At 34.7% G+C, this 14794-nt stretch overlaps 3 protein-coding genes across 3 annotated transcripts; all 3 read left to right on the top strand.

Annotated features, from left to right (window-relative positions):
• Positions 1–6474: 6474 nt before the first annotated feature.
• Positions 6475–7047, top strand: LOC109239849. Its single transcript, XM_019406443.1, has one exon. It carries the CDS (start codon positions 6475–6477, stop codon positions 7045–7047), a length of 573 nt encoding a protein of 190 aa, XP_019261988.1.
• A 30-nt stretch (positions 7048–7077) lies between these two features.
• On the top strand, positions 7078–9475 carry LOC109239848. Its single transcript, XM_019406442.1, has 4 exons — positions 7078–7528; positions 7679–7809; positions 7972–8002; positions 8118–9475. The coding sequence occupies exons 1-4, from the start codon at positions 7078–7080 to the stop codon at positions 9473–9475; spliced, it is 1971 nt and encodes a 656-aa protein (XP_019261987.1).
• A 3141-nt stretch (positions 9476–12616) lies between these two features.
• On the top strand, positions 12617–14464 carry LOC109239847. The gene is made up of 3 exons (XM_019406441.1): positions 12617–12847; positions 13569–14147; positions 14252–14464. Exons 1-3 carry the CDS (start codon positions 12617–12619, stop codon positions 14462–14464), a joined length of 1023 nt encoding a protein of 340 aa, XP_019261986.1.
• Positions 14465–14794: the final 330 nt, after the last annotated feature.

Below are 14794 nucleotides of genomic sequence, written 5' to 3'. Positions count from 1 at the left end.
TTGTGGTTCTCTTTATTTGTAAAAGGGTACTGTTGATAAAATGGTCCAACTTTTGTCGTTTTTCCATTTTTCATTTTGTTTTTGTCGACTCCTTGTGATTTTTTTCCCTTCTTTTTATAGGTGGGAATCTCATTTTAGTTAAACTCATTTATTCTAGAAAAAGCTTTTTTTTTGGAGAAGTACAGGTTATCGTTTTTTAAGCGGAGGGTCTATCGTAAACAGCCTTTTCTATCCTCAAAATAGGGATAAGATCTGCGTACACACTACTCTCCTCAGACTTCAGTCATAGGATTATATTTGACTTGTTGTTGTTGTTATCGTTGTTGTATAGGTTGTCGTTTTCTTGGCAATGACCCAAACTTTTGTTGTTTCTCTCTTTTTCGTTTTCCCTATCGAGTCATTGATTTGAGGTGAGACTAATTTAAGTAGTCATTCAACTTTCACTTTATTCGTATCAAAACCGCTAAATTATTTTTGCAACAGAAGTATTTACTCAACTTTAGATATCTTAAAAGTTACTCTCTCTGTTTCAATTTATGTGAACCTGTTTGATTGGATACGGAGGAAAAAAATAAGACTTTCAAAACTTAATGGTTCTAAATAAGTCATAACATTTGTATAACTATGATTTAAGTAAAATTATTTTCAAATTTAGAACGAAAAAGGGTTCAAAATGCTCATAAACTATTGGAAAAGGTTTAAAAATATCCTTCATCCACCTATTGGACTAAAAATACCCCTCCATCCACCTTTTTGGTTCACTTATGCCCTTTGACAGTTAGGTCAATGCTAAATTAAAAATAATTATTTTATTCTTTTTGTATAACTTAAAAAAAAATTATAAAATATTTTCGTTTTTTCAAACTAATGCATCAGTAGTCCACTAATTTAGTAAAGTCTTTTTTATTAGTTTTTACAAAAAAATATTTTCTTTTCATTTTTTTCAGCTTTTTTAAAGCATTTTTTTTAAAAATATTTTTGTTTTTTAAAAAAACTGAGAAAAATGAAAAAAAATATTTTTCAAAAACGAAAATATCTTGTTGAAAATATTTTTTTCAGTGTTTAAAAACCGAAAATATTTTATAAAAAACATTTTTTTTTTCAGTTTTTACAAAAAAAAAAAGATGCTTTAAAAAAACTGAAAAAAAATATTTTTTTTGTAAAAATTGAATTGTTTTTTGTAAAAACTGAAAAAAATAAACATAAGAAGACTTTAGTAAATTAGTGGGACTATTGGCGCATTAGTTTAAAAAAACAAAAATATTTTGCAAAATATTTTTTTTTTAAGTTTTACAAAAAGAATAATAAGTATTTTTAATTTAGCATTGACCTAACGGTCAAAGGGCATAAGTGAACTAAAAAAGTGGATGGAGGAGTATTTTTAGCCAATAGGTCAATGAAGGGTATTTTTAAACCTTTTCCAATTGTTTAGGGGCATTTTGAACTCTTTTCCGAATTTAGAAAGGGGTTATTTCTTTTGGAACAAGCCAAAAAAAAAAAAGGATAAGTTCACATAAACTGAAACGAATGGAGTACTAAACTATTTTTTTTGTAACTAAAAAAGTCACTCAACGTTACCTAAATATCACAGAGTCGCTTGAAAAAAGTAACGAAGGTAATAGTTTCGTGATTTTTGTGAGATTTAAGTAAAGTTGAGTAACTTATTTGTTAATAAAATTATTTAGTGGCTTTCTGTGATAGTTAAACAAAGTGAAGTGACTTATTCATTTTAGAAAAGAGTTTAATAACTTGAGTGTAATAAAGTAAAGGTTGAGTAATAAACCATAAACGTATTTTGGACCTTTTAGGTGGGACTCTCCTTTTGGCTTTTGCTAAATTCTGGATAAAAAAATGGGGACAGATATGACAGATTCTAATAGGCAATTTTGGACTATTACCAATTTTGGACCTTTTTTTAGGTGGGACTCTCCTTTTGGCTTTTACTAAATTCCGGAAAAAAAATGGACAGATATGACAGATTCTAATAGGCAATTTTGGACTATAACCAAATTATGCATACAAGGACCCACTGAAATCTCATTTGTAGGTCTGAAAAAAGTAATGTGTAAACAGATCTTATCTTTATTCCGTGGGGTAAAGAGATTGTTTCCGAAAAACTATCGGCTCAAGAAGACGAAAAGAAGCAATATAGCAGTACCATCAATGGAAACCATAGAAAAAAATAACAACATCAAACCCAGTTATGCAATCAATAGAATGAAAACAATGGAGGGTTAAAGTTGTCTTTTCATGTATTTCAAACTCTGGATAGAGCTAGGGGTCATAGAAGCATACAAGATAAATTATTAATTTAATACAACAAATACTTATTCATTTCACATGTTAGACAGTATGACTATTAAATGAATCTATCTATATATAATAACAAAGGCAAAATTATGTTAGGCTGACAAGTGGAATACCCATAATTTTAACACATGTAAAAAATTAGGACAACTTTCCGAGATAGTTGGAGTTTCAAATTCAAACTACAAATCAGCAAAAATAAAGTTAAATTTAAAAAAATAAAAAAACTTCCAATCCTCCCACGATTTTGTTTTTGCAGTTATTCTTATTGATACACTTGCCTATTAAAAACAGAATTTTCTTCCCTTATTTGGGCTAGCTATTATTAAAAAAAAAAAATCCTCCCACTTTCTTAGTTGACCCTATTTTACTCAACAACTACTCTCTCAAATTTTCAATTAGTTTTTTTATACATAAAAGTTTAAAAAAGAAGGACGAATAGTTTTCAGAGAATAATTCCAGTTATTTCAACAAAACAGCCGGCATCAAAATCATGATCTGCTTGTGCCGTTAGAAAGAGAACTTTTGGAACTACATTATATACAAAAATTAGGTCCAGATTCTTCGTATATTGTACAAATATGCTTTTGAATTCAGTTAAAATTTCAGGTATTCTGCTTTTCACTACTTTGCGCATCATGACTAAAAAACTTATATCTCTCTGCAGGCACGGTGAAACCACGATCCGCTTGTGCCGTTCGAAAGATGACTTCTGCAGCTACAATATACAAAATTCAAATCCAGATTCTTTGTAAATTCATACATATATTCTTTTGAACTAAGTTATGAATTTCTGTCATTTTGGCTTTTTACAACTCTGCACGCCCTAACAATTTTTTTTATCTCTCTTTAGGAATACCGAAATCACGATCCACTTGTGCCGTTAGAAAGGGAACTTCTGGAACTACAAAATATCAAGTTTTAGATTCTTTGTAAATATATACAGATATTCTTTTTAACTCAGTTCTAAATTTCTATCATTTATGGTTCTATTTCTTTTCCTCTTCTAAGTGGTTAAGAAGCTTCTGTAATTAGTCGCACTATGACCTGTTGAATTTACTGTTGGTGATTCCACAATAGCATAAATATAATGATATCTCCTTCTTTTTAATTTACTATTTGTTGTTGGCATTGATGAACCAACTGGGAAAATAGTTGCGGAGATGATTCCTGAAACATTTGTAGGCCAGTTCACATATAAGAAGAGATGAATAGCAACAAATGTGGCATGTTGAATAAAATACAATGCGCGGATACGAATACTAGACTGGTAATGCTTAAAATAATCCTATTTAATTATACTATGTTACTATATTACAAGTTCATGTTACTGTGATATTTACCAATGAAGTTTTGGAATAATGCGACAATATCCTTCAGAGTAATCACTCCCTGATCGCTCATGTATACACTAGGAATTTGATATATCTGAAAATGAAATTTCGTGTGTTTGTTCATTTCCTTGGTTTATGTTGTTGGTTATACTTTATTGCCAAAATATTAGATAAATGTATTAATTAGGTGAGGCAGTTGCGAAGGATTTTTCTATCAAATCTGCCATTATGTTCGAACACTTATTTATTATCATATCATGTTCAGTCATAATAGTTCACATGTAGGAAAACTTCTACCTTTGTATGCGCCTAAAGTTTAACAGGATTTCGGCAACCTTTTGTAAAGTAGGTTTTGAAAGGATACACTTTATTATTTCAACATGTTCTTTCTAGAGTGAAATTAGTATAAATATTGATCTGCATTCATCTGTAAAAAGTTGATTCTTAAATGAGTACTTAGTTGACTCTTTCAGTAAACAGGTCCAACTAACTTTAACAGATGAATTAAGAAAGATGAATATTTCTTAGAACATGTCTTATCTCACACATAGGTGTTATTATGCTTATTGAACTTACTACAAAAGTAATAATAGCATGAGAGTTCCATAAAACAAGAGTAAGAATATCATTTTTTAAGTATATTTTCTTATATTGATTTTGCAGTTTTCTTATACAAATTTAGTCCAAAAATACAGTTCAACATTCAGAAAAAATGTCAACCAAGTCGGATTTCGCGCTAAAGTTGCTACATGATGTTAGGTTTTGTAAAGAAAGGGTAGTTGCTGCTCAAAATACAAGCTATTCATACTACACGAGTAGAGGCAATTAGTGCATAGTTTTTGCCGAAGTTAGTGGTGATAATTTCATATTTATATAACTAATCACATTTTCTTATTACACTCTCCCCTTCATGGCCTAAAGAATTAAGCTTTTTACTAATCGTTATTATTATGAAGCTAAAAAAATTGTTATCATTTCAACCGACCGTTGTTTAGTCATGCGGGGTGGCACTTTATGGGTTGGGGCATATGCTTTTAAATACCAGAAAAACTATTCAAGTGAGTTTATTTATATGTTCATATATCCTAAGGACTTTACAGGATGTTTAGAAATCTTAATTTGACTTTGATGTTTCTCTTTGCGGCGAATAATGGCGATACAGTTGATTTGGTTTAAGAGTGTGTTTCAGGTTTCTGCCATTACCATCTTTTTTATAACTTGTGCTCTTATAATCCATAAAATGATGATTGTAAATGCAAGTTTGTTTTCGTCACGACTTCGCTCTCACAAGCTTATATGGTCCATTTTGTTTATGCGCCTTTACTTTCCAATTGCGTGAAAAGTTTTGTCCACATTTTCATACGTGGACTCATGAATATGCAGGAGTCTAATTTCTATCATCCACAAATTTATAACGATTAGTATTTGTTGGTAAATATTCTCTTACCTGAAAAGGTTGTGCAAGAGTTTGATCCTTCAACAACTTTAAATTCCATTAAAAGGGCACAAAGAAAACTACAAGGGTAGCTCAGCAAGAGAAGATATTCAAATAAATCTTAAAAATTTCTGTGAAGTTCAACTAGCTACTTCACTTTAGTTCACTATATGATGTTTTTAACTTGACAATGCATCCTTCATGAAACTCAGCTTTCTCTTCTGTAATGTACATTTTCTACAGTTAATTGACAGAAACATATACCATTATTTCACCCTTTTAATGGTATTGCTAATTAAGTAATGGCTAATTTACGCTGCAGTTTGTCTAATTTCAATCTCTTTATTACAAAGGTCTCATCAAACATTCTTAATTCTCATCAAGTAATCTTAAGCATGTGCTATTTGTTGCCTTTTTCAAACAGTGCTAATACATGTAGCCAATAATCTAATTTTTTATTTCTTCCTTAATAGATGTTTATTAAAATGGATAAGTGTGTTTACGCATGACTTCAATGTATGAATATTTATTGCATTACATGTTCAAAAAAAATAGCATTCGCATGCTTCTTTCTATACTGTATTTTTCATATAGCATTTTCTTATAAAATTTTTTATTTAACTTTCACCGCGCAACGCGCGGGTACGGATACTAGTTACTATATTATAGAAGAGTTGGTAGGTTTCGACCTACCTATTTTCAAGTCATTAAATTAAAAACTGAGGGCATATTGGACTTCTCAACCGTTATACGTGTCTTCCTCCTCCGATTGAACAACCACGTAGCATAATCAACAGTTTCGTCGGTTCCATAGCTTTTCTTTGAACTTCCATTTGATGGAATTCGATCTTCGTCTCACCATTGTAGCTCCTCAATTTTGACAGAAGAACAAGCAAATGAAGAAGAAAGAGATAAGTCAAAGAGTTCGGAGTCTTCGATGTGTTTGGCAAAGTTATCAGACAAAACAATTAAAGGGTTAATTGATAAAGAGCCACGTGTTCAAATTGCAACGGGCTGATAAATATTTGATTGATCAAATCAGAACCATCTGATTAGAATCCAAGGAAGACTAAAAGAATGATAAATTCTGGAAGCTTCCCATACGTTAAAAGACTCTCTACACGTGAGAGGAATAAAAGTTGGTTAGGTTGTTATTTTTGTAGCCAATGTAAATAATACACATAAGATAGATATTATTCCTTTTTTTTTCTTTTCTTTACTAGAGATATAGTTTGTATTTTTATACACAGTCCCTGTACAGATTGATTCATTCATTTTTCAATGGAATATACAGAAAATTCTCTCAAGTCTCGTCTCTGATTTTCCAATATGGTATCAGAGCATTAGAGTAATTATCTAATTCTTTCTTTTCCAATCTAAGCTTTTATCATCATCATCATGGCACCTTCTTCAACTGTCGATGACACATCTTCAGGAACATCTACAGGAACAACTCTTGTTGCCATTGATACAACTCATCCCTATTTTCTTCATGCCTCTGATGCTCCAGGAATGATTCTAGTCAACACCCCCTTTGATGGACGTGGTTATCCTGGATGGAGGAGATCTATTTTGATCTTTCTTTCAGCCAAAAACAAGCTGGGGTTCATCGATGGGTCTTGTCCAACCCCAGCTCTCACTGCTACTGATTTCAAAACCTGGAGCAGATATAACGACATGGTTACATCCTGGTTGTTGAACTCTCTCTCCAAGGTAATAGCTGATAGTGTTCTCTACTCAAAGACTGCAAAAGACCTTTGGACAGATCTGGAGCATAGGTTTGGTCAGCCTAATGGTGCTAAGATGTATCACCTGCAAAAAGAACTTGCAGATTTAGTTCAATATTCATTTGACATAGCTGGTTACTTCACAAAAATGAAAGGTTTATGGGATGAGCTGGACACTCTCAACAACAATATGATTTGCTCTTGCGACTGCAATTGTGGTGGAAAACAAAAAATGTTGCAATGAAAAGAAAATGAAAGGCTCATTTAATTCCTTATGGGATTGAATGAGACCTATGGACCAGCAAGAAGTAATATCCTAATGATTAACCCATTACCAACTGTTAATCATGCCTATTCTCTATTGATGCAAGATAAGAACCAAAGAGAGAAACATGTCAACACACACTTCTCAGGAGATGGCTCTTCATTTCTGGCAGGAAGCACACAACATACTACACAACTATCTTCAGGAAATCAGTTCAACACACAGCACGAAAATGGAAGTGTTGCTAACAAAGGAAATAATGTCTACAAAGGAAAGAGAAATGCTCAAATATGTTCCTATTGTAAGATGACCAACCATACAGTTAAAAATTGCAATAGACTCATAGGTTTCCCAACCAATTTCAAGTTCACAAAGACTAAGAAATTTCAAGGTCCTGTGAGGGGAAACTCTGCTGCAGATATGGATCACACAGAGGGAGCTAACAATAACATCACTGAAGGTCGTCAGTTTGCATAGCAATTGTCATCAGAACAATTCACACAGCTGGTTTCTCTCTTAAACCAGATTCAAGTGGGAAAACCTGCTGAAGTTAATGCAAACTCAGCAGCTGGTATATTTCTTACAAACTCTGTCTCTTGTTATTCCTTAGCTAATTCAAATTCAAGTTCCTGGATCATAGATTCTGGAGCATCTGAGCATATGTGCTTTAATTCTGAGTCTTTTCAATTTCTCTTTCCCCTTTCTACTCCATTACTAGTCAAGCTACCTAATTCTTCAAAGGTAAGAGTCACTCATGCAGGGAATGTTTCTCTTTTTCCAGGGTTAGTTTTAACTAATGTTTTATATATCCCCTGTTTCAAATATAATCTACTTTCTGCTCATAGTCTTTGCCAGAGGTTCAAATGTCTCTTAGCATTCACTTCTTTTGGGTGTATTTTGCAGGGCCCTCTCCTGAAGAGCCCTCAAGCTTTTGGTAAATCTTAGGATGGTCTTTATCTTTTGGAGCCTAGTATAGCAAAGTCTAGTAGTCACTCTTCAGCAGTTGTAGTTCCTTTACCTAAAAAAATATCATTCTTATTTTGTTTCAGTTAGTTTACCTATTTCTGCAAGAACAAAATCTGATGTAAAGTTATGGCATGTAAGACTGGGGCATTTGCCTTTTCAAGCAATGAAATACATTAGTTCTATTTCATTTCTGCCCAATCTTGTTTGTTCTTGTGATATATGTTCTTTAGCTAGACAATCTAAGTTGCCTTTTCCAATCAGTCAAATCAAATCTAAAGGCATTTTTGATCTAATACACATTGACACATGGGGGCCTTTTCTTGTTCCTACTTATAATGGTTATAAATATTTTCTCATGATTGTGGATGATTTCAGTCAAGGAACTTGGACCTATTTGCTGAGTACTAAGAGCAATACCTTTCCAGTTTTAAAATGGTTTCTTTGTATGGTGGAAAGACAATTTGCTTCAAAGCTTAAAGTTATAAGATCAGATAATGCTTTAGAATTAGGGAGGGGAACAATAGAATCTGCATTTCTGAATTCACAGGGCATTTTGCATCAAAGATCATGTGTGGCCACACCTCAACAGAATGGGGTTGTTGAGAGGAAGCACAGGCACCTTCTAGAGATTGCTGGAGCATTATTATTTCAATATAAGCTTCCTATTTGCTACTGGGGAGAATGTATTTTGACTGCTACTTTTCTTATCAATAGATTTCCTTCTAGAGTTCTTCAAGGTAAAACTCCTTATGAAATACTGTTTTCTGAGCCACGCTCTTATCATTTCCTCAAATCTTTTGGATGTTTGTGTTATGTTTCCACTTTATCTCATAACAGGAGCAAATTTGAGCCTAGGGAAAAGGCTTGTGTCTTCCTAGGATATCCTACTGGGCAAAAGGGATACAAAGTGTTGGATGTGGAAACTAAAAAGGTTTTTGTTTCAAGGGATGTCAAGTTCTGTGAAGACATCTTTCCCTTTTCCTCTTCCTCTTCAGACACTGCTTCATTTTTGTTTCCCTCCCCTGCTCCCTCAGATAATTCTGCCCCTCCTACTCCATTTTATTCTATTCCTATCTCCCACCCAAGCTCACCTCCCTCACCTGTACATTCTCCATTACCCTCACAGCCTACTTCCCCACCTACTTCCCATATTTCTCCCATATTTCCTAGTCCCATCTCTCCTTCTCCACCATTCACCCAGCCCGTTGGGCTCAGAAGATCTCAACGACCCAATTTAGGCACTAAGCCTATCCATCTAAAGTATTATGTTTTCAATAACGTATACCTCACTGATCTTACCACCTCTTGCCTTGCTACTCCCTCTACACCTCCTGTTTTTTCTTTTCATGCTCTCTCTACTCAGAGTCAGCATATTCTCACTTCTACTTCACCTATAATGGAACCTACTAGTTATTCCCAAGCTAGTTCTCATGCAGGATAAGCAATGGATGCAGAGATTGAGGCTTTAGAATCTAATCAAATATGGGATGTTGTTCTTCTTCCTCCTGGTAAGAAAGCTTTACCATGCAAGTGGGTCTACAAGGTGAAACAACATGCAGATGGGAGTATTGAGAGGCTTAAAGCTCGACTAGTCATCAGGGATGACATACAAAGAGAGGAGATCGATTACACTGAGACATTTTCTCCTGTCGTCAAAATGACTACTATCAGGTGTCTTCTCTCAGTTACTGTCAAAAAGGGGTGGACTATTTCTCAATTTGATGTTAGCAATGCATTTCTACATGGGGACCTGTAGGAAGAGGTTTACATGAAGTTTCCTGCAGGTCTATCCCCACCTAGTCCTCACCATGTTTGCAAATTAAAGAAATCCCTCTATGGCCTTAAACAAGCCTCGAGGCAATGGTATGCACGACTTGCAGGGGCACTTAACTATAAGGGTTTTTCTTCATCTCTTAATGATTACTCCTTATTTTTCAAGAAGACTGGTGATTTCATTTCTATTGTTGCCGTCTATGTTGACGACATTCTCATTACAGGCAATAATCCTAGTGAACTTTCTGAGCTCAAATCATTTTTGCATTCTGAATTTAAGATTAAGGACCTTGGTCGATTGCACTATTTCTTCGGTATGGAAATTTTAACAGAAAAGGAAGGGCTCATTGTCACTCAAAGGAAATTCACAGAGGAATTACTTACACAGTTTGACTGCCCTGATCTTCCCATTGTTTCTTCTCCGCTGGATCCCTCCTCCAAACTCACTGCTGATTCTGTACCTCCTTTAGCTGATGCCACCATTTATCGCAGACTTGTGGGCAAACTCAACTACTTGACTCATACTCGCCTGATCTTTCTTTTGCTGTGTTGAACCTCAGTCAATATATACAAAGGCCATGTCTTGGTCACTTCACTGCTTTAAGGGTCCTTCGCTATCTTCGTGCAAATCCAGGACAAGGTCTGTTCTTGAATGCCCAAACCTTCCTTCTCTTTATTAGCTTTCTGTGATGCCGATTGGGCTACCTGCCGTGACACTCGCCGGTCCATTAGTGGTTTCTTCATCAGTTTGGGTGGATCCCCTATCTCTTGGAAATCGAAGAAGCAAGCCTCTATTTCTTTATCCTCTGCCAAACCTGAATATCGATCAATGAGACGCCTGGTTGCCGAACTCACTTGGCTCACTCGTCTCCTTACTGATCTATCTCTTCCTCCACCCGTTCCGGTGCCCATTTACTCTAATAGCAAGGCTGCTATACATATTGCCCGGAACCCTATTTCCATGAATGCACTAAGCATGTTGATCTCGACTGCCATTTTGTCCGTCAGCAGTTCCTCTCTGGGCTGATCTCTCTCTCATTTGTGCCTTCACGCTCACAACTTGCCAATTTATTCACTAAGCCTTTGTCCGGCCCTTCGCACAAATTCACCCTTGGCAAGTTGGGGGTTTCTTCGTTTCCCTCCAACTTGAGGGGGGATGATGGAATTCGATCTCCATCTCACCATTGTAGCTCCTCAATTTTGACAGAAGAACAAGCAAATGAAGAAGAAAGAGATAAGTCAAAGAGTTCGGAGTCTTCGATGTGTTTGGCAAAGTTATCAGACAAAACAATTAAAGGGTTGATTGATAAAGAGCCACGTGTTCAAACCGCAACGGGTTGATAAATATTTGATTGATCAAATCAGAACCATCTGATTAGAATCCAAGGAAGACTAAAAGAATGATAAATTCTGGAAGCTCCCACACGTTAAAAGACTCTTTACACGTGAGAGGAATAAAAGTTAGTTAGGTTGTTATTTTTGTAGCCAATATAAACAATACACATAGGATAGATATTATTCCTTTTTCTTTTCTTTTCTTTACTAGAGATATAGTTTGTATTTTTATTGATTCACTCATTTTTCAATGAGATACACAGAAAATTCTCTCAAGTCTCGTCTCTGATTTTCCAATACCATTCCATAGCCTTCTAGGCTTCTAGCGTGTTCTTCCGTGAAATTTTCTGTTCAGCCTGATCCATCCGATTAATTGTAATTTCTTGATGCACTCCTCTGTGCACTAACCAAAAATATCGTGTCCAATCCATAAAAAAAGCTACGATTTCTTTTGAGGGAACTCAAATCATTGCAATGCATCGAGAACGAACAGTATAGCAACGAAATCCACCATAACCCACCATAATCAAACTGTAGCACCAACAAAGCAAATAGAACCCAGGTAATAATCCCTTTTTGAAGCTGATATTTGAGTTGATCTAAAATCGTTCTGCTCGATTATTGCTAATGTTTCTGCTTTTCCACTTAGTTTTTTCTGTCTCTCAGGAAATTAGCTTCTATTTCTTTTCTACAGATCTCCGTTTTCTCTTTGGTTTTGGGGTTTGTTGTACCTGTGAGTTGTGCTGCATTTCTTGGTGGCAGAATTTCGGATATATATGATTTTTGCAATTTCCCTCTTTTGTGTTCTAGGCTTATGTTGTACATGTGATTTGGATGAATTTTTCTTCTCTCTTTGTTCCTTTATTTGATTTATCCATTTCTGTTATTTTGCGTCTTTCTCCAACTTTTTTTTATTTTTGGTGCTGTTGTTATTTATTTTTACGGATTTTTACCTTCCTATACCATATATGAAACCTTATTACCCTCAATGTTTATGGTTTGTGTTAATTACATTTCAGCATACCAAATTACCATTTATATACCATAATTCAAATTAGGGGTATAATTAATACTTCATTTATATTAGGCGTTAATTTAGGAGTGTATATTCTCACATTTACCTTTACCCGCCCCTCTCTCCTCCCACCCCCCACACCCCCACGTTTTACCTTCACTACCTCACGTTTACCATCAGTTGTCCTCTACAGACCCACGATTCTACAATTTTTTCTCCATTTAATTTCACAAAATCCCAATTTGAAGTTCCATCTGATTCAAGTTGAAGTAATCTTTCTCCCAAATCATGAAAAACATCAACACTCCCAAAAAAAAACCTTCAAAATCTACATTAGCTGATATCCCATCTTTTGATTTGGGTGTTTTAACACCAAAATCACCATCAAAAAAAGCAAAATCTACACATGCAAGTGAACCTACTACTAACATTTCATCTCCTAGACAAATCCGTGCGGAGATGAGAACTAAGCTATTGCACGATGTTGATGCTGGTGAAGGTGCTAAACCAGTCGCGAAACAACTAAAACGAAAGGGGAAAGAGTTGTGTGAAGATGACGATTTTGTTGAAGATTCCCCTAAAATTCCATATGTTAAAAAACCCAAGGTCTCTCCTGCTTCATCAAAACCAAAAAAGAAGAAACCCTCCAAAAAAGTACCAAAATTGGTTGAGAAAAAGATTTTGCTGAAGGTAAACATTAATTATTTTCCTTTCCAGTTTTTTAGTGTGATTTTGGTTGTAAAAATAAGTGGTTCAAGTGGTTTTGGTAAATTGTATAATTGTCTTAATTTTGTAGATTAGTTGTCTCAATTTTGTAGATTAGTTTTAATTGTGATTTTTAGACAGTTCATAATTGTAGTTATTTTGTAGTTGTTTTGTAGTCATTTGGGTAAATTGTAGATAAGTGCGGGTTAAGGTATATTTTTTCACTTTTTGTATGCTGCTATATTTACCTTCATACTAACTACAATTAATCTACATTTTGTGAGTTACTTGAACTAACTGTTATATTTTTGTAGTTATAGAGCTGTGGTTACCTTTTTCTTCCTTCATGTTTGGAGATAATGTTTACATGTGTAGATTCCCCTAAAATTCCATATGTAGATTACTGCTTCTTTTTTATGCAGTCTACTAATGTTAAATAATTTATTATTTTCTGCAGAATGGCCATTACTTTGCACCACATAATGTGGATTATGGGGTGCTTAGATTCCACACATTGTGTGATCCTAGTCTTCCAAGCCAAATAAAAGCGTTACTCTCTCCAAATGCTTTAAATCTATTCAAAAAACACTTGCTTTGGTTACTTTTTTTCTCTCCCTTCCATTTGCATGCAAAACCAAGCAATTCATCTTCTCATGAAGTATGAATTGGCTAAGTCTAATGAATCCTTTTTTCAGTCCTCTTGAAGGGTGAAAAATTGAATTTTGGATTGAGAGACTTTGGTTTGATTACTGGTCTAAATTGTGTGAATAAGTTTTCAGACTATGGTTACACTTCTACTTATGTTAGCCATCTAATGAATACCTATTTTCCGAACAAAAAAAGGGTTGAGAAGTGGCATTTGAAAAATGTAGTAACAAATAAAGCTTGGGAAAACGATGAGCATGCAGTGAAGTTGTGCATTCTTTATCTGTTGGAATTTTTTGTTTGTCCTTCTGATAAAGACCATGTGTCTTTCATAGACCAGTTTAGATTCTATCTGGTAGAGTCTGGTAATTTTGAGTCATACCCATGGGGTATTAAGTCCTTCAATCAGGTTATGGAATCTGTCCGACATCGTCTAAATCCCCGTGTACATTCTTATCTCATACGGGGATGCTCATTAGCCTTGCAAGTGTGGCTTTATGAGTGTTGCTCCACCGTCAGCACTGAGCTTGCTATGAGGTGTTCTAACTCAATACCTCGCATATTAAGATGGTCAGCTAATAAGGGCCAGATTTGGTTAACTGCATTTGAAGAGAAGATGATCAAGCCTGAGTGGGTTAAGGTATATTTTTCAGTTTTGTATTTTGCTACATTTACCTTCATAATAACTACAATTAATCTACATTTAGTGAGTTACTGGAACTAACTGTTTTTTCCATCATTCAGTTCACAAGCATGACTGAATCTGGAGAAGAGATTGGAGTGCTTACTCTGCCAGACAAGATTCAGTATGAAGATGAACATGGTGCTCAATCATCACAGGTTCCAATTGCTGGTTCTCCAACATTTGAACCCAAACATACAGATTGTCAAGAGGACACTGAATCTGTGGCTAGCAAGCTCAGGAAGCTGGAAAAGGGGATTGAGCAGGTAATATAAATAACTACAATATATTGATATTTTTGCTACAATTTATTTACATTCCATTACAATTATTGTATGTTATACATTGTAGTTAAATTGTAGTATAATTCTATATTGAGCCCTTTTGGTATTGCACACATCTTAGTTAAATTGTACTAGAACTGTAGCACTTTGAATTAAATTACCAACTAACTATATTTTTAATCTTAGGTTGATGGAAAGTTAGATAATTTTAGGAAGGCTGTATTTCAAGAACTCTCAAGCCTTCGAGAGTTCATAGAGGATTCTGTGAAGAGTGTTATGAAGGTGATAAACAGGAGGTACGATGTGGACGAGTCAAAGGTA

The sequence above is a fragment of the Nicotiana attenuata genome, unplaced genomic scaffold, assembly GCF_001879085.1.
Source record: "Nicotiana attenuata strain UT unplaced genomic scaffold, NIATTr2, whole genome shotgun sequence".
Classification (NCBI taxonomy): Eukaryota; Viridiplantae; Streptophyta; class Magnoliopsida; order Solanales; family Solanaceae; genus Nicotiana; species Nicotiana attenuata.
Note: the sequence above shows the minus strand (reverse complement) of the source record. Positions and strands in the feature narration are given on the sequence as shown.

Coding starts and splice junctions, on each gene's coding strand:
- LOC109239849 (XM_019406443.1), top strand. CDS start 6,475: ATGGCACCTTCTTCAACTGTCGATGACACATCTTCAGGAACATCTACA.
- LOC109239848 (XM_019406442.1), top strand. CDS start 7,078: ATGGGATTGAATGAGACCTATGGACCAGCAAGAAGTAATATCCTAATG. Junction 7,810..7,971: donor AGCTACCTAATTCTTCAAAG/GTAAGAGTCACT, acceptor TGTATTTTGCAG/GGCCCTCTCCTGAAGAGCCC. Junction 8,003..8,117: donor GAAGAGCCCTCAAGCTTTTG/GTAAATCTTAGG, acceptor ATTTTGTTTCAG/TTAGTTTACCTATTTCTGCA.
- LOC109239847 (XM_019406441.1), top strand. CDS start 12,617: ATGAGAACTAAGCTATTGCACGATGTTGATGCTGGTGAAGGTGCTAAA. Junction 12,848..13,568: donor AGAAAAAGATTTTGCTGAAG/GTAAACATTAAT, acceptor GTCCTCTTGAAG/GGTGAAAAATTGAATTTTGG. Junction 14,148..14,251: donor TCAAGCCTGAGTGGGTTAAG/GTATATTTTTCA, acceptor TCCATCATTCAG/TTCACAAGCATGACTGAATC.